At 40.5% G+C, this 25,655-nt stretch overlaps 3 protein-coding genes and 2 long non-coding RNA genes across 7 annotated transcripts; 1 reads left to right on the forward strand and 4 right to left on the reverse strand.

Annotated features, from left to right (window-relative positions):
- Nucleotides 1-3,273: 3,273 nt before the first annotated feature.
- LOC135651118 (IQ domain-containing protein IQM3-like) lies at nucleotides 3,274-9,036 on the reverse strand. Its single transcript, XM_065170938.1, has 9 exons — nucleotides 8,434-9,036; nucleotides 8,220-8,334; nucleotides 8,003-8,068; nucleotides 7,555-7,643; nucleotides 6,969-7,056; nucleotides 6,294-6,440; nucleotides 6,079-6,171; nucleotides 3,937-4,038; nucleotides 3,274-3,832 (listed from the first exon to the last, which is right to left on the reverse strand). Exons 1-9 carry the CDS (start codon nucleotides 8,754-8,756, stop codon nucleotides 3,398-3,400), a joined length of 1,458 nt encoding a protein of 485 aa, XP_065027010.1. The 5' UTR covers nucleotides 8,757-9,036; the 3' UTR covers nucleotides 3,274-3,397.
- Nucleotides 9,037-11,752: 2,716 nt separating this feature from the next.
- Nucleotides 11,753-13,030, forward strand: LOC135651429 (sialyltransferase-like protein 1). Its single transcript, XM_065171497.1, has one exon. The coding sequence runs from the start codon at nucleotides 11,753-11,755 to the stop codon at nucleotides 13,028-13,030; it is 1,278 nt and encodes a 425-aa protein (XP_065027569.1).
- A 2,487-nt stretch (nucleotides 13,031-15,517) lies between these two features.
- On the reverse strand, nucleotides 15,518-16,844 carry LOC135651636 (protein SELF-PRUNING-like). Of its 2 annotated transcripts, XM_065171874.1 has the most exons (4): nucleotides 16,558-16,844; nucleotides 16,415-16,476; nucleotides 16,179-16,219; nucleotides 15,518-15,904 (listed from the first exon to the last, which is right to left on the reverse strand). In XM_065171874.1, the coding sequence occupies exons 1-4, from the start codon at nucleotides 16,837-16,839 to the stop codon at nucleotides 15,687-15,689; spliced, it is 603 nt and encodes a 200-aa protein (XP_065027946.1). In that variant the 5' UTR covers nucleotides 16,840-16,844; the 3' UTR covers nucleotides 15,518-15,686. The 2 variants fall into 2 exon arrangements, with proteins under 2 accessions (XP_065027946.1, XP_065027945.1); XM_065171873.1 differs by having other exon boundaries at nucleotides 16,415-16,844.
- Nucleotides 16,845-18,588: 1,744 nt separating this feature from the next.
- On the reverse strand, nucleotides 18,589-24,280 carry LOC103968351 (uncharacterized). The gene is made up of 2 exons (XR_001976082.2): nucleotides 24,092-24,280; nucleotides 18,589-19,515 (listed from the first exon to the last, which is right to left on the reverse strand). It is a non-coding gene; the product is annotated as an uncharacterized LOC103968351 (long non-coding RNA).
- LOC135651637 (uncharacterized) lies at nucleotides 19,599-24,085 on the reverse strand. Of its 2 annotated transcripts, none has more exons than XR_010501888.1 (4): nucleotides 23,892-24,085; nucleotides 20,126-20,283; nucleotides 19,932-19,980; nucleotides 19,599-19,761 (listed from the first exon to the last, which is right to left on the reverse strand). It is a non-coding gene; the product is annotated as an uncharacterized LOC135651637 (long non-coding RNA). The 2 variants fall into 2 exon arrangements; XR_010501889.1 differs by having other exon boundaries at nucleotides 20,126-20,287.
- Nucleotides 24,281-25,655: the final 1,375 nt, after the last annotated feature.

Genomic DNA, 25,655 nt, shown 5'->3' on the forward strand with positions numbered 1-25,655 from the left:
CAAAACGCTTATATATCGCGGCCGGCTCGAAGAAACGCCGAATGAGATCACGGAAGAGTTCCGATCGAGAATGCCGCTGCCATGTGGCGGACGATCCAGGAGACAGTAAAATGGAGTAATCCTTGCAGCACAATCCCGGACCCCACCGTGATAACATCATTGACGTCAGCCATTTGAAGGTGGCTGCTTTCCTGTTGCCTGCTTTGAAAGAGATGGAAAATCCGACACTAATCTCGCTGTCAATACGATTCGTGATGGACGATTGACGCGAATCGCGGGTAGCGTGGGCTACGGGTTCGGGCCCGTGTCGGCATTGAAAGGCTTGGATCCAAAAACGTTGAGCCTCCATCAGCCGTTTAATTGGGCCGCAAACATCGGTAACACAAAACTGGTCAATTTGTCGGTTCTATGTCAGTGGGGGATTAATCCGTTTCGCCTAAATCCTTCATCATTTTTCACCTTAATTCTTTTTTGTTCTAACTTATTCATTGATTTAAAACAAAAGCATCTAGAAAAATCAATTTTTTTTGGGCGTTGACTCCTTTAAGTATTAATAAGATAGGCTCGAATGTGTGATTCCATTTCAAAATTCAAAATTAATTGAAGATTATTTTAATTTATTTTAAATAAAAAAATCAATCGTCGCTCGCAACACAAGCACGACCATGCGGGAAGGCGACTAATGACAGAAGTCTCACCCTCATCATACCTCAGCAGCTATCTCCCCTCCCCTTTGTCTCGTTGGACTTATCACCCAAAATCCTTATGCGATGAAGGAAAGGGTGTGAGATTAGAATGTCAACCGGGCAAATAGAGTGGTGAATGCTTACCCATCCCCTATTCCTGTTCATTTACCCAATTAGACAAGGTGAGGATAGGGAATGCCCATTGGGGATGGAGAACCCGTGGGTTCTATGTATAGGACCTAATTAATTTATTTAATTTAAAAAAAAAATAAAATTACTATCAAACTTAATTAATAATATTAAAATTCATATATAAAAAAGATAAATATATTTAAATATAGATAAAATCAAAATTATTATAACTCGTAAGAGAGGTAGAGGGAAGATGGAGGAGGATCGGGAAAGAAATGAGCGGAGGGAACAAGGGTTGAGACGATTAACAAGGTGGGGCCGCATAGTGGGCAGGGACAATTACGGTGAGGAGGTGAGGGTATCGTGATGAAGGAGGAAGCCTAGAAGAGAGAAAAGGAAGGAGGAGGGAGTGGGTGAAGGGAAGAGAAGGAAAAAAAAAAAAAAGAATATCGAGTAATTATTATCGTTGCTCACTATTCATCATCTATCGAAGGAATCATCATTTGCTAATGGATAGAGAAAGAGAACCAATGAAAATAAAGTAAAATAATTACTATGAAACTAAATAATTAGAGTAGATGTTTTATTTAATTCAATTGAACCAAATAATTTTTAATTGAATCATAATCTATTCAATCAAGGTTCATCCAATCTAATTAAGCCTAGTATCTTAACCCACATATTAATAGGTTGAGTATGAGTACAAATACAGGGTGCAAAGTGCTTGACACATCCTCACCCCCGCTCCTATTTGTGTATATAATATAAAATGACCCTCATCCCCACTCTTATCCCCATGCCCATCCCCACTTATTGTTTCCATTCCCACTCCATTAAGGGTGAGTCTCTGTAAGTATAATTGACATCTCTAGCATGAGGGCTATCATCGCCTAAGAAGGAGAGGGTGGGAGGGTTGTCGTCGCTTCCTTCCTTATGCAAGAGTTATGAGCAAAAACAAAGTGAAAAACCTACAATGAAAAAATATAGTAAAGTATATAATAAAGAAAGTACATATATTTCTTAGATGATGATGATTAATTCAAGACAAGTGGTTGAGAACATAGAGAAAAATCGATGACAGAAAAAAAAAAAAAATTCACCCACAATAGTAAGAAGGCAAGATTTGAATAATAATTAGACTACGTGGACATCAATAAAAAATAGTAGCCTGATGAATATTCTGCTTCTACCCCAAAAATGACAAGATAAGTAATATTTCATCCATATCATGAAATATTCCTCTAATTAACTTGTTATAAAAGGCTACCATTTACTAAAATTACTCCACCCGATCGTGTACTAGTTTAAGCATCAAAAGGACCATGTTAGAAAACCCATCCAACCTCAATCATGATCTAGATTTGATTGAAAAAAAAAATGTTGAGATTTGATTCATAGTTATCTATCTAGATTGTTATCATGATCTAGTGGTTACATGATGATTTCAATAACCACTTCAATCATGATCTAGTAACTATAAGGTGGTTTCATTAACCACCTCATGATCTAGTAGTTATAGGGTGGTTGTCTTTAGGTCCTATAAATAGGACCGTAGTTCATGTAGCAAGGTATAGAGATTGAGATATTGAGATAGCAAGCAGAGAAAGATAGAGAGTCTGTGTGCATTTGATATCTTGTAAGTGTCTTATCAATTCTCCTGTTTTTAATACTACATCAGTTTTCTTGAGTCGAAAGGATTATTGGTCGACCATAGAACAAGCATTCGAGCCCTCATTAGCCATCAATCAAATATATCAACATCAAATCTATCCATCCAAGTCATTTAGATGAACAAGAAATGCAAAAAAAAAAAAGAAACGAATATTGCCTTCACCGAAGCAAGAATAACCAAGAATAGCATAAAGAAGTTAATAGGTGGAGGTAGAGAATGTTATCTGAAAAGCCACAAGCACTTGAGAGGATAATTCGATGCCCAAAAGAGAGGGTGAGCGGGAGAGGACTATTTATAGGTCACGAAACTAACACAATTTAAACATGGTAATGATCATCGAGGGATAGGCAATCGCTATCGCCCGTAGTCGATCACGGATTCACGATGGTTCTAAAGGTGAGTCCCGTATCTTTCTTGATCGTCGTTCTTATCAAATGTTGTGAGTTTACACTTCTAAATCTTAATTAGAAAAGATTACAAAATTTTATTCTAAATTTATTTCCTAGCAAAATTAGGATTCAAATCACCATTAGTAATTATATTTTTGTGAATCATTCCTAATCAAATCTATTATTATACTTGGCTTCCTAAAATAAACCGTTGAATTGATTTCTAGTGATGGGCAACTTTTTTGTTAGATTTTATGATTATATTTATATATAACTCGTATAAAGAAAGTTTTAAATAAATTGGCATGTAAAGTATTTGATAAAATGTAAATGTGAGCCTACTGTTGGTAACAGTCATTGCAACACAGGCATTGTTACAAAGAACAAGAACATCTTATCTCATCGACTCAGCATGAGCTGAAAGGTATTGCTGGTTATCTGTACTGTGACTCCAAGGCTTTCTATCGCATAACAATACAAGGATTGATGTCATACAATACATAAACTGGCTAAAATGACTAATGCTTGAGGGAGCTGCTAGGATCTTGATGGGGGGAGGTCATCCTGGGTGAAAGGTTTACAAACTCCAGAGCTTGTACTCTGACTTCATATGGATAATCTGCAACGCATCCAATTCTTGGACCGGCGCCGCTGCACCATTTCGAAAAAAGCTGATGACCCAACTGGTAAGAACTTGCTTTCCTCTTCGAATTGAGCCTCTCCAATATCACCTTCTTCGGCACATCGGCTTTTGGACTCTGAAGGCCACCGCATAAGGTTTTAGCACCGCTAGAAGCTTGCGAAGTCACTGATGGCTCTGCATTTGTATTCTTCTTTACTTCGGTAGGCAGAACTAGTTTTGGTGTTTTGGAAACTTTCATAGCTTCAATCATCTCTTCTAGCTGAGACCGTCTCTTTTCATCATAGTAATCATCATTTGATGACGAGGATATCTGAGGATTACGTAAGGTAAAAAGAAAAGACCAACAAGATTATTCTGAGAATTAATTGTCATTATCAGCTGGATAGTTAAAAATGAATTGTGAAAGCAGCATACCTTAGTTTCATTCAGATTAACCCCATTTTCTCTGAGAAAACTTAAGAAGCTGTTGAAATTCTCCTGAGTTGGTCGGTAATGCCCACTGTATGCTGAAATACACTGTAAAACGGTAAACCTTAGTTAAAAAATATTTTCTTAGCAGAAAGTAATTACTCTGTGGTAAACTCATAGGAGGATAAGGTACATTATTATAACTATGCATGACCAATCATATTTAGTTGGGTAGTGAAAAGGAAAATAAAGACGATGTTTGTTTAAAGATAATAAATAAATAGATCGCATCATACCATCAAGATAAGTTTTTAAGTGACTTGTCATTGGCTAAATTTTAACAATGAGCTGATAATCATGTTTTTTGAGTCTTTGTGGCCTATGATGATCCTTAATGAAAGTTTTATGCATTGTATTTGAGTAAGGTTTTAGATTAGACAGCATCAAAGATGCACAGTCACATACATATAGCAGCTACTGGGTGGTCCGTGGGCATACAGGGGCACAAACAAAAGCAAATAGGAAGTACAAGTTTTGGACAAAATGTCAACACATACAAAGAAAGATATAATTGTCTGATGTGCCATAGCCAACGAGAAAAATGCAAAGGCTTCACAAGAGTTGCTCAGAGAAAACTTGTAGGTTCATTCCAATGCTATGACATGAAACAAATTCAATTTATACCAATCTCAGAGATCATCTGCCTATAACCTGATGAAATTGTCTTTGCTACCGTATGCAACGTTGTCTCTTGAAAATTAAATGATCTACAATATGATTCTTAGCAAACTGAAACTAGCTCGTGTAAGTATTTAAACAACTCCAAGAAGCAAGAGTCGAAGAAAGAAACAACACTATCATGCAGAAACCTGAATTTGCTAGCTATGACCAACTCCAACAAGCACAATGCACATGAAGAAACCAACAAAAGCATGCATCTATGACAAAATTCCTAAAGCGAACAATAACCAGAAATGGAGATTTTTCATGTAATTCTTGATAAACATATTTATTCTGTTTGTGCATAAACCAAAATTAGAGAAATGGTTCAGTACAATGCAAGGTCTTCAATTTCGAATAATACCGCTTGGTACGGGCGGTACGTACCAGTCCATCAGCAGACCGATACACGGATCGACCGTTACCAGTCGGTATATATATATATATAAGGTGACGTCGCCTTTCACTTCTCCTACACGGAGCGACGTTGCCGAGGCGACGTGACGTCGCCTTTTATAAAAATATTTATATATATAAGATTCTTTTTACTTATATATATATATAACGACATCGCCTCGTTTTTCTGCGACATCGCCCCGAATTTTTATTTTATTATATATATATATATATACCGAACGGTATACCGTTCGATATACAGTATCGTACCGTACCGAGCGAATGTCGAAACTCTAGTATGGTACGATATTTCAATCCTTGGTACAATGTGAAAAAATCTTGATTGTTAAAATGTATTACCAATTCAGGAAACAAATGTTGCACACAAATAACCAAATGAACGGAGATGCAAGAATTGCCTTAAGATTAATATCATTTAAACTTTGACATCCTAGTTATTAAGTTCTGAAAAAGAATGAAGAATTTTTTAATGACTAAGTATGAATTTAGCATTCGAACTGTTTGGATAATTTTAGGTGGAAATGATTATATTAGTGATTAGGTCACAACTAGCACCAAATACAAGATACAGAAGACAAAAAAATTACCTATAGATCAAGTAGATTTTTCTGGACAAAAAGTTCAGAGCACTGGATAAAGTTAGACAAAATTTAGAAGGAAACTATTCTAAATTTCACCATAGTCTTAAAATCAAACAGGTCTTGCAGCTAGATGTGGTATGAATACAAAACGCTTCTTCCTGTGCTAGTTTTTACTTTTTACATTCTTAAACTTGTAGTTAATCCTTTTGCAGAGAACAGGTAATGAAGCACCCTCAGAATTATATTCAAATTCAAATTATAAGCAGATTTATAATTGTAAGATCCATGTAAATAACAAAGAATTAAAGTACATATTGTATCACATGTGTTGGAGTGTGTTCGGACAGGGAAAAAGGTACTGATTTGCAAGAAAATATGAATATGCAGAATATTTATAGATGCCAGGAACATTATTGTAAAATTTTGCTACCTTCAGTATCCCATTTTCTGCAGTGAATCTTCCAGCTGCTATAGTAGCTCCTCCAGCCAGAAAGCTGGAATGGTGAAAGATTCCTTTATTTTTCTGCATTAGTTCAAAGAGCAAGTTATTGACTTGGAAGGGGCAACCAGAAGAATAACACAACCTTCTTAATCACGGTAAATCAACTATCTATGCAGGAAAACTCGTGGAGTTTGATAATTTACCTGGCCAGCATACAGTCTCCAGGATGTGCTCATGACAAAAATCCATTTTGTTTCTTTAGTTCCTGAGGTGGTATCAAGAAGCACTCCAGAATGTTTGTGGACAATTTTACCATCTAGTGGGATATATTCATATTGCTCTCGTTCTTGCTGAAAAAAGTTGAAACAGTTCACAATTTAGAGTTGGCACTGCAGATAATAGAAAAAGTAGCTGAAAGTATTTTTAGCATGCCTCTGCCAGCAATTGGGACTTTGAAACTTGGTTGTTATGTTTTCCACTGTAAATAATAGAGTAGTACTTGGCAGCCTTTCCCAAAAAAGTGGCATATTTTAAGATATAGAATCATCTTAATATGGTTGAAGCACTTTACTCCAGGGGTGATGCATCTTTACAATTCTTCAGAAGATTGTGTATGTCATCTTCTAAAATTGGAGAAGCATCCTTGCCATTTGTTATCTACATAAGGAGATTCAGCTTTCATCAACTTACTCGTCTACCAGGAGGAGGAAATACTAAAGCGCTTTTGGGTTCACTTTGTATGACTCATTTTAGGATATCATATTGCATCAATCTTATACGGAGACCAGCTTTCTATCGCCTTCAGAAGAAAATGCATTTTAGTTTAACTTAATTATTTCAGGGGTCCAAACAGATGCCTAAAAGGAAAAAGATCTTACAGGACCAAGATACTTGACACATTGTTTCCGAAGTAATGATCTTGGATGATCTATAAGATCCAAATCTCTGCCATCACCAATGTCCAACCTGCATATGTGTCAAACAAAATTATATTTAATAAAACAATAGAATAAATAGTTCAGCATTTTACTAGATAAAGTAGGTCATTGGTGGAATCTATCTCCAAAATTGATCATTTAACCAGGTTTACAGATAGTTCAAAAGAATAAAGAATGCCACTTGATCTCTAAAAAAGAATTCCAGGGGCTTTGTTCTCCAGACCATCTGAATTTAAAGAAATGCTGGACATGCAGTATATGTTCAATGCATACATTTCTGCATAATGCAAATAGTCCCGTTTAAATCACATTTCTACTTACCAGACTATACCAAGGTAAATCTTCTTTTATTCTAAGAAGGAAGAGGATCTGTGACAGATACATTTCAGATCCATCCTTCATCGCTGACAGATTTTGCAGAAAAAAAGTTGCGAGGAATTCAAGCACTAGCCAAGGCAAAGTCTAAAGTTTCTGGGGCTCTCTTTTCTGAACTATGTAGTAGAATGATGATGGTTTTGAAGCCTACCAGTAGAAGAAGGGCTCGCCAGCTTCACTTTTACACCATTCTTCATAGTAAAATTGCAGGTTATGCCCATATCGATGTCTTGGATCAATCTAAAATGAAAAAATTAGATAGATTGGTGAATAACTAACCAATTTTCATATCCAGGATAGAAGCATAACTTTCAGGATTCTATATTAATTTAGGAAGAAAAAATTCAAAACCAGACAAAATATTGATGAATTAAAGTGAAAGTACAACAAAGGTCAAACTTAATTATAATCTAGGAGACTTAATATAAATACTAGCTAAGGTCACCAGTGACACGTTCTTTAGCTCTTTTTCACTCAGGAAGCAGAAAGACAAATTTTGCCTTTACTGACCGTCTGCATGACTACAAATGTAAATGCCAGTCTACACCAAACAAGAACAGTAAAAGAGAAAAGGCAGAGGGAACTTTTCATGTACGTACGGCTTCAATCCAGTGCTGAAAAGCCAGTTTCAGAGCTTTGGCGTTCTTGGATAATCCTCGACCAACCTGCAAGCAACCAAAATATACCAATCCTTCATCATCTAGGTTTCTCGTAATTGCATTATAAATCGAAAATCTTGATTTAAATGTCTCTGATTGCTTCAAACAAATAATAGAAAGAAAGGGAGAAAAAAAATAAGCAAGAGGAAGAACAAGCCTTGGAAGCATTCAAGCTAATCCGATTCCACCGCGAGATCGCCGTCTCGGGTTTCATGTGATCGAAGAACGACACCGTGCTGCGGTTGAGCCGAGCGAAGTCTATCGCCTGCCACCTTCCCAAATTTCCCAAGCACATAAAATGAAATTAGCATCCAAAGATCAAACACAATAAGAAAGGAGGAAGAAGAGAACGGAAGAATCTCGACACCCACCAGAGCTCCTCGGCCACGACGGCGGAGTCCGCTAACCTGCGGCGGGTGCGGTAGCTCCTGTACACCTTCTGAAGCCTCGTCGCCGCCGTCGACTCCGGCGGGTTCGCAGAGAGGACGTCCACCGGGAAGAGCAAACCATCATCGCCCGTTTCCATCCGGAGGCCCTCACGAGTTTCTTCCGAGGACGGAGGCGCCGCGGGGCGGAACTGCGCCGGGGCGTAATCCGGGCTGGATTGGGGAGGATCGAGGTCCATGGAGAGCGGGAATGCGGGCGGAGAGTGATCGAAGCTACCGCGGATGAGCGGAACTACCTCCACCTCCATCGATCGGTTTACTGCGACAGCCTCTGGCGATGCGCATGTTTAATGGGTTTCTGATGCTTGTGCCGGTCCTCCAACTTTTCGCTATTAATACACACAAGAAAACGAGGAGTGAGAGCGAGAGCGAGAGACAAGCCGGTCCACCAGCAGCCACCAACGCATGCAGGCGTGGGCGTCGGCGGCGGCGGCAAGGTTACAATCAAAGCCGACACGATCCACCGCATCTGTAACGCTAGCAAGAGGTTTCATCGATTTGATCGCTGCACGTTAGTTGATCTTTTCCCTTGTCACAATCAAACCTACTGTTGTTTCAATTATTGCAATGAAGGGCTATTTATAGATTATTTTTTTTATAATTAATTATTTTTTTTTATAATTTTAAAATTTATATTAATATTTTTATACTTAAGAAAATAATCTTTATATAGGATTAATAAAATAATTTTATAGAAATAAAAAATAATTAATTAGATATTTTACTTTCGTATGCATTGTTAACGTAACTTTTGAAAGTATAAGAATCGAAATATTAAAGTTATCTAATTATAAAAAAAAATAATCTATAATTAATCCTACTATAATGGATGATTTTTTAAACAATTATAATATTAATTGAAAGAGATACAAAGAGCTTTAGAATTGAATATTTACGTCAAGAAGCTAAAATGAAAAGGTCAATATGGAGGTAGATTTGTGATTAGAATTGAATACGGAGGAGGGCATTAGTTCATCTCTTCTTCTATTGTTTTATTTAGGACTAAAACTTCTAAATTAAAATCATATCTAATGATCCAATCACCTCCGCAAGCAAAGTCAAGAAAACAGGAAGAGAATCGATTAATAACAGTTCAACGATTTAAACGTGAGCGCCTCGAGAGAGCCTCACGCCGGACTTCCGCGGTGAGTTCGTTCATTGCTCCGTTCCCAACAACACCCTAAAGCTTTGTGGTCGGAAGAAGACGGTGTTCAGCTCTCAACGTTTAGCACCTGCGTCACTTGATCACCCAAGCGAGGAAAACCACACGCATCTCGCTTCATGTTGGACCACGAAAAAGATTCCACATGGTTGCAGAGACCACGTCGAAGCTTTCGAGCCGATCATCACCTGCTATCAGAGCGAGAGAGAGAGAGAGAGAGAGAGAGAGAGAGAGAGAGAGAGATGTGGAGTTAATTGTATGTGGATCTTCCACACGACACGCACGTTTTAATATATGTCGAGTTTGACTGCCATGCAGTAGAGATTCCGAAGCTTTCGATGGAGAACACACAAAACCCCATGAGCTGCTCATGCGTTTTTGCTGATCACCAGGATAAGCATTCAGACTGGAAGCTTCGTTTTTACTCTCCGCCCCTAAAGCTAACCAAGCAGACAGCAACATGAAGAGCTTGTGGAAGATTTGTGTTCTTCCTATTCTGCTTCAAGCTCGTGAGTAAATCATGGGTTTAGCTTCTCTCTCTCTCTCTCAAAGATATCCCTCTCAGCAATGGAGTTTGGCCACAGGAGTGGCTTTTGGTGAAGCACTCGGGTGAGCTGCTGACCTCCCATGCTTAGGAATTCATTGAAATGACACTAATTATGGAATGATTAGGAATTCATTGCAATGAAACCTGAAATCAATTTTGTTTTAAAATGGGAATGAGTTAATTGAATCCCTCAATTTTTATTTTTTAATAGTTTGCATGAATCAATCCGGTGGAATTAAATCGTGATCGGTTTTATATTTTACTCAAAATTACTTAAATAGTTTTCATTTAGATATTTCTTATTATTACTTATCGAGTGTACATACACCAATATATAATTGGGATTGGCCTCTCCCTTCGATCATCCATTGCTCTCCACCCCTTCGCTTCCTCTCTCTTTTTCTCTTTCACCGTCCCTTTCTCTCCCTCTTAATCACTTTTCTATGGTCGATCGTTTGCGTCGAGAGTGATGCAATCTACTTTTTTTCATTAAGAAAAAAACATCAATATTCACGTTCCAATCATCAGCATTTTGATCGTTTTGCTCACGAATCCATCACTCGATATGGTAGAACCGATTAAAAGCAAAACCAGACCTTATAGAATATTATTCAAAATCAATCCTTTCTAAAGAAATTTAATTGTATATATTGATGAACACATAAGATAATTAGAGAATATTTTATTGCTCACATAAGTATTTCGAGTACATTTTCAGATTTTCTTTTTTGGGAATATTTATCACGGACCACCACCAATTCTACTTGTAGCAGGTGAGCCACCCCAATAAGTCTCCAATAATATAAATACCTTCCCTTCCACTTATCTTGGCAGCTTCTGCAGCGTACGTGAATAGGACTGCCATAGAAATATCTTTAATCCTGTCATCTCAATCATCCACTTTGATCTAACAAAAAATCATATATACTAAAAAATTAGTTCAGGCATAATGCATAAGATGATGATTTTAGAGGTACCTTTGTGCCTCGCCTGGAGAATACCCGGCACAGGATTTGCGTTCGGTGGGGGTCCCGCCGTAAGTTCGCGGAGGAGGAAACCCTGCTATATGAAACATTAACCATATCAGTGTCGTTTAGAGACAACGGGGGGGCCAAACTGTCCCCAAGCACGTTGACCCGCCTAACCCACCAGAAATTTCCGCCGAAACCTATCTGTCATATATAACTGAAACCAGTGTTTCCACAAGGGTCCAACCCGAAGCTGTTATCGAGTGCCGCCAATTCGCTGAACCCAATCCCATCGCTGACTCATCCTTCTTCGCCAACAGCTCCCTCCGCCCCATAACAACCTAAACCGCCTCTCTGCCATCTCCCGCCTCCCCTCGAACGGCAACCTCTCCGAATGCGATGAAGCGTCATGGTCTCAATGGCTGGACTATGGAACCCACCGAGGAGGATACGCTGAAACCAAACTGCTTCGTGTTTGAAAGGAGGCAGCTGATATGTAAGCCTTCGTTTGGTCCTTAAACGCGCCCTCCGGATCACCCGCGGGGGAAGGTGCTCAAGTCTTCGGAAATGGTGCGGAGGACGGCGACCTCTTTAGCTCCGATGTTGAGATTTGGCCTCCGAACAGTCTTGAGGGCTACAGTGATGAGGAGCTTCATTCGCGTCCCTTTCGTCCTCCTCCTCGTGGTAGCCGCATTCAGCTGGCGCTCGGTGTTTCGCCGCGGCGTCACGCAGGCGCCCTTAGTCGACGAGGACGCGTCCCTGTTCGACGCCGAGGACGCGTCCCTGCTTGACGCCGAGGCCCTCAACGCGACCCTCTACAACCTCACCGACGCTGAGGCTGGCGGGGTGGAGCTGCAGCAGGAAGTGCTGGACCTTATGGGCGGGAGACTAGAATCCGTCTACGCCGCCGGCGGGCAGTCCCACATTATCTCCATCTGGCGGAGCATGAGATACGCAGGGAGTCGGCCGGGGCTTTTGGCCCGACGCCGGTTCCCCGCTCGGCCGGAGCACCCCGATCGCGGCCGGCTGTTCCAGGAGTTCCGCTGGCGGCTCAGCGATTGGTTCCTCGACAGTCGCGGACTCCAGCCGGAGGTCATGTCGGAACTCATAGAGCGCATCAAGCGCCCCATCGATCGGCACTACGGGTACCCGCACACCGGCCGGCCATACGCCACCTGCGCCGTGGTCGGCAACAGTGGCGTCCTCCTCAAGTCCGCACACGGCCGCCTCATCGATGGTCACGACCTCGTCATCCGCCTCAACAACGCCCGCACCGCGGGCTACCAGCAGCACGTCGGCTCCAAGACCACCATCTCCTTCATCAACAGCAGCATCCTCCACTCCTGCGCCATGCGCCTGGGCTGCTACTGCAACCCGTACGGCCGCTTCGTCCCCATCGTCGTCTACATTTGCCAGCCAGCCCATTTCCTCGACTACCTCATCTGCAATTCCACCCACAAGTCCCCGCTGCTCGTCACCGACGGCGGGTTCGACACCCTCTGCACCCGCATCGTCAAGTACTACTCGTTGAAGAGATTCGTCGAGGATACCGGAAAGCACCCCATGTTGTGGGGCAAGTTCCACGACGAGAAGCTGTTCCATTACTCGTCAGGGATGCAGGCCGTCATGCTCGGGTTGGGCATCTGCAAGAGGCTGAACGTCTTCGGGTTCGGCCAGTCGGTGGATGCGAACCACCACTACCACACCAACCAGACGGCGGAGCTGAACGTGCTCGATTACGCGGCGGAGTACGATTTCTACCGCGATCTGGTCGAGCGGCCGCAGGCGATACCGTACCTGAGAATCACCAAAATTAAGGTCCCTCCTGTTGTTTTCTACCACTGAGATGCTGCAGCTAGAACAGTATTAGCACACTCAGAAAAGTGAGAATACATGAGGAGGAACAAGTTTTCTTACACTTATCTTTTCTTCTTAGATTCAGTCTTCAGAGAAATATGAGAAGCAGCCGGTCAAATGAACTGTAAATAACATGCTGATTCTTTTCTGATTCATGTTCTGAAACAGATTATGCTGCATTAGAAATGATAGAGATTAGCTTCCGTATGAACCGAAACACAATGTTCAGTTTTTGCAGCCATAACATGCTTCAATTTCCGGCATGAGTTGCCTGATCTAATACACTTGCAGCAGACAAGTAGTATCCGGGCTACAGATTCACGGCCCATATCATCATTACATACAACAAATTCTACATTGGTACATAGATCAATTTATTTACAGAACATTCATCAATAAACTCTATCCAACTCCCAATATAGCACGGCAGTAATATTTGGATAGAGATAAACTCTGGCCAACTCCCAAAATGATGGCAACATTTAGAACTGTGAAGTTTTCAGAACCATGGGAAAACAAGAAAAACTTGGAGCAGCTATTATTTCCATGCAAACATCAAAGTTATAGCTTATCACATAAAAAAAGTAATCAAAGAGGCTTCAATGACAAATTCAAAGGCTTAATTCTAGGCAACAAAACTACATGCACATTGTAAAAGGATAGTGCTTACTTGACTTTAATTGCCTCCCAATCATGGACAAGTAATTGGGAGGATTATATGAACCTATACCACTAATCCTGTAAAATTGCACAACTGTACCAAATCAACAATTTCACCTATCAAAAATAACATGCCTCAGAAACAGCTTTTGATTTCTGTTATCATATCCTAGGGATATGAAAAGATATGAAGAGCTAATGAACATTTTACCACCAAATGAACACAAAGAGTGCTGTCTCATCCTTCGGCTTGGTCTGGTACCTGTTCTTTATCGGCTCCCCACAGACAGAAATTAGTATTTAATTTAACATCACAAACATTTAAAAAATGAGATCTATCACTGTCTCTCTTTGTCAAACTCAAATTAATTAAATTTAATCATTCCATGCTGAGTATTTTGGGATTCTAAAATAAATGGAGTCATCGTGATGTTGGAAATCCTAAAATTAAGGTTTGATTCTTCTATGAATAAATAAAGGTTTTGATAACAAGAAAACAGAAATACTTTTAGTGTTATTGAATTTCTTATATATATATATATATATATCAAAATTTATGTAAGAAATTTTTGATTTTTTGATTTTCGATTTTTCTCACCTCTCTCTCTCTCTCTCTCTCTCTCTCTCTCTCTCTCTCTCTCTCTCTCTCTCTCTCTCGGGCTGCAAATATCCAAATATGCAACCATCTATTAGTCTCAGAAGCATCGATCGCGCCGCTTCAGATCCCGTCGTTATCGTTGCACAGATGGAAAATGGGATTCGATCCGCTCCCGTCTTCGCATCGACACGAATCAAAATCAACATCCACCGAATCATCGATAAAAGAAACGGAAGATGCAATGAAACAAGCGGTTCGCGACCTTACCGGCGGTGAGAAGTGGCATCCTCACGTGTTCTTGGTCCGCTCTGAGTCGACGGTAGAGCGATCGCAGGGAGGAAGGGGGTGGAGCAGTCAGGGGGGGTTCTCACCTGCGACGCGGGAACAGATTTGAAGAAGGGGAGACGGCAAAGAGGGGCTCGGAGGAGTTAAGAGTGGGAGAGGAATGGCGATCGGCGGGAGGGAGGGGGGAAAATAATAACAGGATAGAAGCATCAAAACAATAATAAACGTCGCCGGCATCAGAACCGTTGATGAGAAACTTCTTTGATGCGATGGACGGTTGCGCCCTTCTCGCGGCCAATACGGAGGATTGGATTGCCCGAACCCAATCCCACAGACGGGCTACACCGGACACGAACCCAATGTCATGATGCTACGATGTATGGAGCGAGTCGATGTATAATTGAGGTAATTGGATATTGGGATGCATAATTAAATGGCTTTATATTTCGCATGCCATGACGAAGTGAAGGTTGCAGAGCCGCGAGACAAACAAGTCCTCGAAAAGTTACGTGGATGAGATGCGCGGGCACGGCACGAAGGATTCTACGTTGTCATTGACTGAAGAGAGAGACAAGGCGGGGAGTACATGGCGTCAAGTCCATGGAGCAGGAGACCGTGTAAGCGAGGCAAGCCATGGCCACTGGCTTTGTACCGTGTCTCCACCTTCAAGGAGACACGTTTCGAAGCGGATCTCTCGCGAGCCCAGCCATGGCCACCGGGTTTGTACCCCCTTGTACCTTTTCTTCACCTTCAGGTAGACACGCATCGAACTAAATCTCTCCTTTTTCCTTCCCTTGGTACCGTCCAGCAGATTCAGCAGCTCTCGTTCCTCTCTCACTCGTGTTTGTTCTCAATCACACCGCGTCCTCGCAGCAACTTGGATTACAGAGAGCAGAGGAGAGGAGAGGAGAGAGAGAGGGAGGACAAGCAACTCGACGACAACGCAAACGTAGATTATACTGCAGCACAGAGACTAAGAGCGGTACATCTGATCACGGAGAGGAGGGAGGAGGGAGCTGCATGGATAGTGGAGGTACAGTAGATTGCACCAGAGACAGTAGACAACAGAGACGGAGCGGTGGACGCATGCACGATGGCTCTCTATCGCCGCCTGGCAGCGGTCTCCCGCTGAGAATTGAAGTAGACGGCGGCGACGGGGAGGTCGAGGCCGTTCTCCTCGGCGAAACGGCGCGTGCTGAAGCGGTCCCTCGAGGCCGGCGGGCTGACGGCTTGCCGTCGCTTCTGCTTGAAGAGCACGAAGACGAACCTGTGGATGCCAATGTTCGGCCGGGGGCTCTCGTAGCTCACCACCTCCCTTCCTGTGCCATCACAGACATCGTCCTGCTATGATTCGATGCTCAAAAAAAGGTATTGTTTTGATGATCAAACATAAGATTCAGAATTCTTTATGCACTGTAATCATTGTTTGCGTTCTTCGTCTTCTTTTGAGCCTCAAACTCGCTTGTGTCTTGAATCTATGGCCTCTTCAAGGCATATGGTCTACCTCACATAGTGAAATTGCTCTTTATGATCAATGGGCTCTCTCTCACATAAGAAAAAAGGTACGTACTGAGAACAGGAGAAAGGACGTACCAAAAGAAGCATCTGTTGTGCCTGGAATGTCGGTCACAATCCTGTGAGATGATCAAAGTGTAATTGTTATTTATAATGACAGGCAATATATGTACCTAATGTTATCGTTGCATGTTAGATCAGAAGCCTCAACTGTGCAGTACATGAGTTGCAAAGTAAGGCTTCATTCAAGCTATTTCATCACTCTTAATATTTCTTGATCTAGGTTGGAGGAGATGAAGGTGATGGGGGTTTACCAATGCAGGTGCTCCCTGAGATATGGATCGCTTGGCCCTGGGACGTCTGGATCTGTCATAACCTGAAACAATTCCACAGCACAAGGTGAGTGTAGATAGATGCTCGGTGTGTCTCTCCTCGAGACTAGGGTTTGGAAGCATACCAGTGTGAAGAAGGACCTCATGTCACCACCCTGCACCTCGACTCTGGGCCTTGATGTGACTGTAGAAGGGTAGAACTCATGGCCATTGAAGACCAGCTTGTTGGAGCTGTAGGTGACCATGATCCTCACACTGGGTCTGAAAGAGTCCAGAACCTCTCCAATCACCCTCCCAACAACTAGGGGTTCCACTGGCCTGGACATGCCTCTCACAAGAAAAAGAAGTCTTCTTGGCTGACCAAGGGATGTGTTTGGGAGGGAGGGAGGAGAGAAAGGGCTTCTCATTGGGCTATGGAAGTGGAAGTCCCTTTTTATAGGCCAAGTTCCCGGATGGCTTTAGATCGCCTGTCCGGTTACAAACTCAAGAGAGCTGATATGAGTTCAGCTATGCTTCCCCATAGTTTCTCAATATTATTTTCTGATGGATACTCAGAGCAGGTTGTCTGCCAACCAACAGTGATCTGACACAGTGGACTGGCTCTCTGTATCTTCACCTTGTGAGTCTCCAGTCTGGATGAGGGAGCTTTAGGGATTTTATTTGAACTGTTTGGAATGTCAAACATTGTTCCTGAGTGAAAGACATGTAAGAATCTTGTTAGGAAATAAATATCCCTCATGTTCTCTCAAGTTCAGGACAATGTAGGTTTAGACTTTTGCATCAAGAGAGTGTCCAGAAGACATTTTCTCTGGACATACTGCATTTTTCAAAATGTAATAAATTGACAAAACCAGGTTTACACCACAAAAAAAAAAAAAGGGAAAAGAATAAAACAATTTTATGGTACAGAAAAAATTGTCACACACCCCAATTTATACAAAAGTGTCTTCTCTCAAAAATGAAAATACTATAGAACAAAGGCCAATTATTAATGATAAAGTGGCTAAGTTTGGATGATATAGAAAAGCATGAAATGAAAAAAAATAAATGAGGCAAAAGAATTGACTGTATTCATTCTCCACTTGTCATTTTTTAACATATGATGGCAAAAGTATTGAAGATCTCTCTCATTGGGGAACTTTTCTCAGCCTACGACTAATAGTAGGAGTTCAGCACATCTGCTTGCTTTTGCTTTATCAAGCAACACAGAATCTGTTTCATAGCTTCTGCAACATGCAAAATCCAATCTTTCTGGTTGAGGCCAAAAAAGGGGGGCATTACTGAGTTGTGTGTGTTGCAGGAACCTCCCAAAATGCCATTATGGCACGGAGACCTGACTTGCCTTTAATGGTGAATAATACTTTAGCAATGTTAGGAAGGCATAAAGGGACTCCAACCACATCACACTCCACTCCACAAAGTGGCCATCGTAGTGCTGAGATGCAATTCCAGGGAAAAGAGATACCATGGTCCTTGGCTCAACAAAAAGTACCCCTCTTTATGATGCCACAAACTCACATTGTTCTGCCCGTCAAGCACAAGCCCACACAACAACCCATGTTCTAAGCCGCCTCTTCTTCCATTGTCTTCTCACTTTACACACTGCTTCTATCTATCTAGACTTTCATGGTGAGATCGTGCATCAAACCCCGCGGCTTCTTGTCCACTACGACCTACCCATCAAACAAGAACTCGATGTCTTGATAGTCCAAATACTGATATCAGCACTTCCATCAGAGTTAAAAAAGAGTTTTGCTATTGATCTGTATGCTTTTCTTCCGTTTATAGCTCAACCATCTCCACCTGTCTGTTCTTCAAGGAAAGATCATCTTTATGATGCGTCGAACAACTACAGCAGGACAACACCGGGAACCTCCAACACTACCGATGCAACCAATACTTCAGTTTCACACATGTTCCACCAATCAGGGGATGTGCATCTTTCATCAAGAAGAGGTGCAATCCACGTCGATCCCTTGGAGATTAAGAAAGCTGGTGCCCCGTCTCATTCAGACTTTATCGAGAGCTTGATTCTTAGCTAAGAATCTCCACAAGCACAATAGTATTAGTGCCTCAAACAAGTTATATCTTTAAGCAGTCGAGCAAACACTGGAAGATACGGGTTGGTAACTGAATAATAGCACAACGCAGGTATATAAAGCAGAATTAAACATTCAATGATATTGTCACAGTTCAAATCAAATCATATGTACACAACTGGTGTAACTTAATATCACCTCCGTGATGAGTTTCACTTCAGAACTACATACACAAACTGCTTAGAACCTCACTATTTAGCTTCAGCAAACAAAGTGGGTATGCATCCCAGGTGGCAGTTCACCATAATTCTTAGCTGTTAGAGATCGCCAGTTCCATTTAATGAATCCTGCTAAAACCAACCACCTGTTAGACACAGCAGATCTTAAAAAGTTATTTGGCCATCCAAGTGGCTGAGATATTCGAAATACAAATCTGCGAGATAATGTTGAACAATCTTTATCAAGGTACCGATGCTAAAATGTCAGCTTTTATGAGATTCCAAAGTCCTACCAAGCATCTCCTGTTTGGTTCTTTTCACAACCGCCCTTCATGCTTTATTTCTGAAGGATCTAAAAGACCTTCCAAGACGACAAGCTGATCCAACAAAGCCAGCTTCTCATTTTCCAGAGTTTTCACTTCTGCATCAGCCTCACTGAGTTGGCTGTCCAGTGAGAAGCTTTCTTCCTCCAGCAACAGATACTTGTGTCTTAATGCCCTGTACTCATCACCGGATCCTGAAGGATCAGCCAATGAATCAGGAGCCGCCCTGTCTGTCTGTTGGAAAGATGAGGGAACCCCATCTTTATGGCCTTTCTTGGATACCTTTTGTGGCTTTTTAAATAGATGGGTCCCCTCATTTTCCCCTCCATGCTCTCTCTTGATCTGAACTGCACTAGACATTTGCTTCAATGGTTTCTTCTTTCGTGATTTGGCATTAGTGATTTCTGATGAAATGATTGGTGGGTCTTCCATTTCTAATGGGATAGGATCAGCTCTGTAGAGGTGCACTTCAGAAGCAAATGACTCTTAGAACCAGAACGAACCTACAGAAAGAGATATGCATACAATTAGCTTCAAATTAATAATTAGAGCAATATTGCTGAATTCATGTCTGAAAATCGCCTACCACAGTAGACAAACCAGAATGTTAAGCCCTCTGCTTGTTGGAAGGACAAAATGGCTGTGGTTCAAGTCTCATCCACTGTATTATAAACTAATCATACTATTATATCAAGTCATAACATAGCTAGCTTTTCTACATGGAGGATTGATGCCACAAAAACTCCGGTCTGAAACAGATCAACATAACCAGGGTTTCCATGAGAACTACAGGAAAGTGGAGTTGTGAATATTCCCAAGAAGAAAAATAATATGAAAATATGTGAATAGCTTCAATTATGTTTGTTTAAGACGAGGTGAACCATAAGAGTGGAAGCAGTGTATCAATATAGGGATGTACCTGGTGAGGTTCAGTTTATGGTTGACTCAAAAACTGTATCGTACCCTTTCTTTTGTACCTCAGAACCAAACCATGAAAACAAAGGTCATAAGAAACAAATTTGGTTTCTGTCTGGTTTGTTGGATTTCAAACCAAACAGATGACTGAAATCTAACCAAGCAGATTTGAACTTTCATTTTCAAACGAAAACCAACCTGATCTTTGATTAGAACCAGGCAAAGCTGAATCAAACAGCCGGTCCTGTTTGGTTTATTCTTTCTCAATCTGGATGAACTGCCTCACATCATACTTCAATTCTATCCAAGCATTTCATCAAAGATATTTTTCTCGCTAAATAGCCACTATGCGAAAGCTGACTTGAAGAAAAAAATAAACTATTGGAATCTAGAGTCAAGCAAATGTGAAAGATTCTCAAACTATATTATCGATCATACTGTCAAAATAATGGATCTAAGATACAATCGATATGTGAATACTCTTCCATAACGAAACCAACAACCATAAAACATTGCAACCTCTCAACCTCAAGTTTTTTTACATTATATACACATCTCCATATGTTTCATTAAAGAATTAGTTTTACTGTCAGAAATTTAGTTTCACATGCACAATCAATGGAATACTTAAAAGCAGTCATACTAAAAAAGCATCTTTGAATTCCCCTGAAGTAAGCCCTGTGGTTATCCACAGAGAACATCGTAATAACTAGTTGAATGGCACAATAGAGAAAGGCATCAACAAGTCAACTTGAATAAGATGCCTTCCACCAAAGAATTAGTAGGCTTCTCATTATGTCAAGAATCATCCATGCATATAATTTATTTTTATTCATTCACCATATCCATGGTCACTTCATGATAATCAACAATTCATGAACTGACCTAGAGAACCTAAACGCATAAACTACAAGACCCAATTCTCATGACGTACTTGCGTAGAATGATAGATTAAAAGAAGCCCAATGCGAAAGACATATTTACCAAGTCACTTTACCAGATGAAGGGATAAATGTTGCTCTATAGAAGCGAATTATTTAGTGATATGCCTACTAGTCAACCAAACAATAAATATCAATCCTAAAAAAATTATCATCTTCCCTCAAATAAAAATTATGATAAATTATTTGCATTTAGTGTATGCATTATTTGTTTGAAAATGCTGAAAATCCTATTATTCTAGTGCACTGCCAGTACAAAAAGTATCCAATAAAATCTACATCATTTTTCACATTAATAAACTGAAAAATGTGTGCAAAAATTCACTAACAAGAACAATAATTTTCATAAACTAAAAATTAAATGATTCTAAAGTTCACAAGATTAAAAAGCAAAACTGTCCAAAAGTTTGTGAAGAACACTGATAAAGTGGGAAGAATCAATTTATAAATCCTTCCTTAACAAGGAAAATAATATAGCAGCTATTATCATAATCAAAGCCAAAAATAAGCAAATACTGATTTACAGAACAACTTTTGGAAAAAGAAACAGCAAAGAATGTAGGAGTCAAAGTCAATTAAAGGTTCGATCGATGTAGAAATGTGGTGGCAATCAGATGGTTACATGCTTCGTAATTGAAATATAGGTCTATGCCAGCATTTATAACTAAAAATGCAGCCCATGCCTTTTTTTTCCAACTCAATTATGCAGAAGCATGAAACATGCCGTGTAGAAGAGGTTGCAACAGCCACAGTGCTATGACTTGGTCCTCTTCCTTCATCCCAGAACCATCTCATCGCGTACATATACATTTTCATACTAAGACCTTTTACTATTAAGCCATCATGTTCTTTCCTTCAATCAAAGGGAAACAAGTAAATCAATGGAGGTTAAACTTACTTCCTTTCAGATTGAGGAGCAAATAATCAGAACAGTGAATTAAAAAGGCGCTTGGGCGCTCGCCTAGGCGCTCGAGCGAGGCGAGGCGAGGCCCGAGCGCCTCGCTTCACTTCCAGGCGGCGCGCTTCAAAGAGGCACCGCCTGGGCGCTCTCCCGAGCCCAGGCGCTAGGCGCTTCGGGCGAGCCTCTGGGTTAAACCAGGCGACCGAACCAGCGTTTTAGGTCTGGTTCAGTCTCCGGTGCTTTAGTTGGTTCAATCGAACCAACTAAAGCACCGATATCAGCTGTCGCTGCCCAACCCTAAACCTGCTCGTTGTCGCTGCCGCTCCCGCTGCTCACCGCTCTTGCTCTCGCTCCCGCTGTCCTCGCTCCTACTGCTCGCCGCTGCCGCTGTCGCTGCTCCAACTCCCGATCCTGCTCCCACTGCCTCCTTACACTCCCGCTGTCGCTGCCTCCTTACACTCCCGCTCCCGCTATCGTTGCCACTTCCTCTTTTCTCAGTCAACACCCCCTTACACTCCTCTTCGTTCTTCTCCTTCTGTATACTGTTAACAGTATACAATATACTATTAACAGTATACTAATAATAGTATTTGTATTTATTAGATTAATAATATATTATTTTGAATTTTGAAACTTTTTGTTAATGTGACATTATGATTTTGTATCTTAGATTTTTTTAATTTAATAACATATTTTTATTTAAAAATTTAAATAATTATATTTATTAATTATATTATATATTTTTATATTTTAGCGCTTCGTTTCGCTCGGGCGAGCACCTAGCGCCTCAGGTGTTTTTGGACCTTAACGCCTTTTGGCGCCTAGCGCTTTTTAAATCACTGAATCAAAATAAACAAAAAAAGAAACCAACTCAGATAATAAAAACTTGGTCAAATGCAAAAGCAACTTGCACAATTTGCAACTACAAAACCGAAGGAATAGTTACATAAGTGATAATTTTCTAATCAAGTATGTAAGATTGTACGTTTAAAGAGAGATGTGAATGCATGAGAACTAATCGAGTAGATTCTATCAATTGTAGGTTTTCTAAAAATTCTCATTAGTTTTATTGCTCAGAAGCAATGGCAATATCTAGATATTCAACAGTTTAGGCATAGATTAATAACCCATATGAAACTAGGCAACATATTAAAGACTAAGTAGGGGGGAAAAAAGACATCTAGATTGTGGTGTCATATATATGTTACCCAAAAAGTGCAAAGGATAAGATACGCATAGTTCAATACAAGGATAAGGAGCAACAAAGACAACCACTAAGGGTCATTTTTTATATAGATGCCAAAATGCAGGTGTTGAACACAATTCTGCTTGGTCCACTTTTTACAGGGCAAATCAAACCTGTATACTATGGCTTGAAATTTTTTCTAACTGAAGCAAATTGTTTTTATTATACAAACTAACCAAACAGACCTGTTATCACAATTTCATGTGATCTATAAAATAGCGTATCATCAGTTTTCATGTATCATGACAATAAACCTAAAAGACACAACCAATATATATGCTTTGCTGTAAATCATGCAAACATATACTCACAGCGAGTAAATTAAATAATGTCTACAGTTAAGAAGATATATAAGGGCAATCAGGCACAAGGCTCTTTCAATGCAAGATTTGGAAAAGGCCAATGTAGCAGTTTTATGGTGTCAAGGTTCCCCTCCTCCTCCCAAATCAAGATATTTACTTGCAAAGAAGTCGCAAAATCTAATACAACTAATTGTTGCAAGCAGGAACTGCTCTTGACAATTAAAGTTGTATAAGTTCAAGTTCTGATGATCTGCACGGAAACATAGCATTCATTGAAAGATGACTAAAATGCTAGGTAATTCATGCACGTAAAACTATCGATGGGACGAGAGACAAAGAAACGAATGGTGCTGGCTGAAAGGAAAAACCCTTTCCGTGCCCTATATATAAAATATAATTGCTTCAATAAAAGATCTCGCAGACAAGCATAAAAAGAGTCTAATCTCCCCTTTTGTGGGTCGAGATCCATATCATCAGCACAGCAATATAAAAATGTCAACTTTCACAATTGATGAGTGTAGGACATGAAATGAGAAAGGAGGATCCGCGGAATGGAATAGGGAGATGATCAAACCTAAAAATGGAGTGTCTATCATTCCGTCTCTATGTACACAACAACATGAAGAAGACTTCCACATCCCAGCTCCATCCAACATCCGATAAAGATTTCAACTCCGAGTAAGGATCGCGAAAGGGTTTCGACATGAAGAGGTAGAGAAGAAAAAAGGAAGACGAAAGTCTCCGATATCCAAGAAAGAGACAAGAAGGAAGCACCTATTCACCACACCGCCGATAGGTGCCACGCGGTCCTTCGTCCCGCCCGTTCGTCGACGGTCTCCATTGCGATCGTTGAGTTAGGTAGGGCGGCGGAGAACGAAGACGGCCATCGCGATGTCAAGATGGGGGCCGCTAGGGCTTGCTTGTATCGCATGCATAATTGGGTCGACCGACCGGACCGCAAAACCGCCCGTGTCAAGTTTAATGACGGAAGCCGGACCGTGCCGTTTTATTGAGGTAGCATCACATATAACGGTCATCATGTGTAGTGGGACCCGCCTTGGGTCCCCAATCGGTCTACTGAGTCAACCAATTACAATTCAATGCGATTTATTATTTTTAAAAATAATAATTAAAAAAATTATTACATTAAACGAGATCAATACAAACTAAAGATTTATTATTGTGTAATAATATACGAACATCCATCTTATAATATGATAGAAGTCAAAATAAGCTTTACTGTATAGTGTATAATGTACCTATTATCTAAAATTTACAAACTAAGTCAACATCTTACACGTAAATTTTAAAATAATCGTCTGAAATTTAAAATTAGATATACATAAATTTTTTAAATATTAATAAGGTATATTTTGGACCTCGGACACGTCAACCGCAAACGCGAGCTCCCAAGACACGCACCAAGCGTCACATCACACCACTGCAGATCCAGCACATAAGGCGTTCACTTGACAAGTCTTATCCCGGAAAGCTCGAGACAGTGTCGCATGACATCGTTCCGAGCATACCGGACGACAAACACATGAAGGTATGAACTCATCGCTCGAGGGGGGTCGACCGATACGCCAAGTCCACATACGACCAAATCCTCGGACAACAGCATAAAAGCCTCCGGTCAGCATCTGGCTAAAGAAAAAAAAGACAGAGAAAATACCATCAACTTAACCTCCGAAAGGCTCAAGTCAGAATCTCTCGACCATGGCATGTGTGCAGGAACGCGAACGTCCCCGGAGACACGGCCATCCCAACCCTTGATCCAGCCCGACCTCGACGTCTCTTCCAATCGACTTAGAGACCCGCCTCCGAGCGCTGGGAACTCCGGACATCGACCTGTGGACCAAGCCGTGTTGACTTCTCCACCACGACGTGTGAGTTCACCAACAAATATTTTTATAATAATAAAAATTTTAAAATAAATATTAATTGGAACTTCAACTAACAATCAAATCTTACTAAGCAATTAACGACAAGAAATATATTTTTAAAAAATTAAGAAAGGACCTTTTATTTTAAAATAAAATAATTAAAACTAAACTCGATCAATATAATTATATGTTACCCATCTTACGATTAAATGATTCATCGGCATGAGACGTTGAGAAATATATATCTATATATATTTTTTTAAATTATTCATTCAATTAAATCAATGATTCATTATTCGAACAACTAGCGGTAAGCATTTAATCATGCATGTGTATTTTTATTTCTTGATACATTTACATGATTTCATCAATAAAATTATTTAATACAGTGATTGATAAATTTCTTATCAAAATTCTGATTGGACTAAACTGGACTTTTAGTTGAATCAGTT

The sequence above is a fragment of the Musa acuminata genome, chromosome BXJ3-10 (assembly GCF_036884655.1).
Source record: "Musa acuminata AAA Group cultivar baxijiao chromosome BXJ3-10, Cavendish_Baxijiao_AAA, whole genome shotgun sequence".
Lineage (NCBI taxonomy): Eukaryota > Viridiplantae > Streptophyta > Magnoliopsida > Zingiberales > Musaceae > Musa > Musa acuminata.

Coding starts and splice junctions, on each gene's coding strand:
- LOC135651118 (XM_065170938.1), bottom strand. CDS start 8,756: ATGGAGGTGGAGGTAGTTCCGCTCATCCGCGGTAGCTTCGATCACTCT. Junction 7,644..8,002: donor TTCAGCACTGGATTGAAGCC/GTACGTACATGA, acceptor TTTTCATTTTAG/ATTGATCCAAGACATCGATA. Junction 4,039..6,078: donor CAGAAAATGGGATACTGAAG/GTAGCAAAATTT, acceptor ACCGTTTTACAG/TGTATTTCAGCATACAGTGG.
- LOC135651429 (XM_065171497.1), top strand. CDS start 11,753: ATGGTGCGGAGGACGGCGACCTCTTTAGCTCCGATGTTGAGATTTGGC.
- LOC135651636 (XM_065171873.1), bottom strand. CDS start 16,839: ATGAGAAGCCCTTTCTCTCCTCCCTCCCTCCCAAACACATCCCTTGGT. Junction 16,220..16,414: donor CTCAGGGAGCACCTGCATTG/GTAAACCCCCAT, acceptor ATCATCTCACAG/GATTGTGACCGACATTCCAG. Junction 15,905..16,178: donor CACAACAGATGCTTCTTTTG/GTACGTCCTTTC, acceptor GTGATGGCACAG/GAAGGGAGGTGGTGAGCTAC.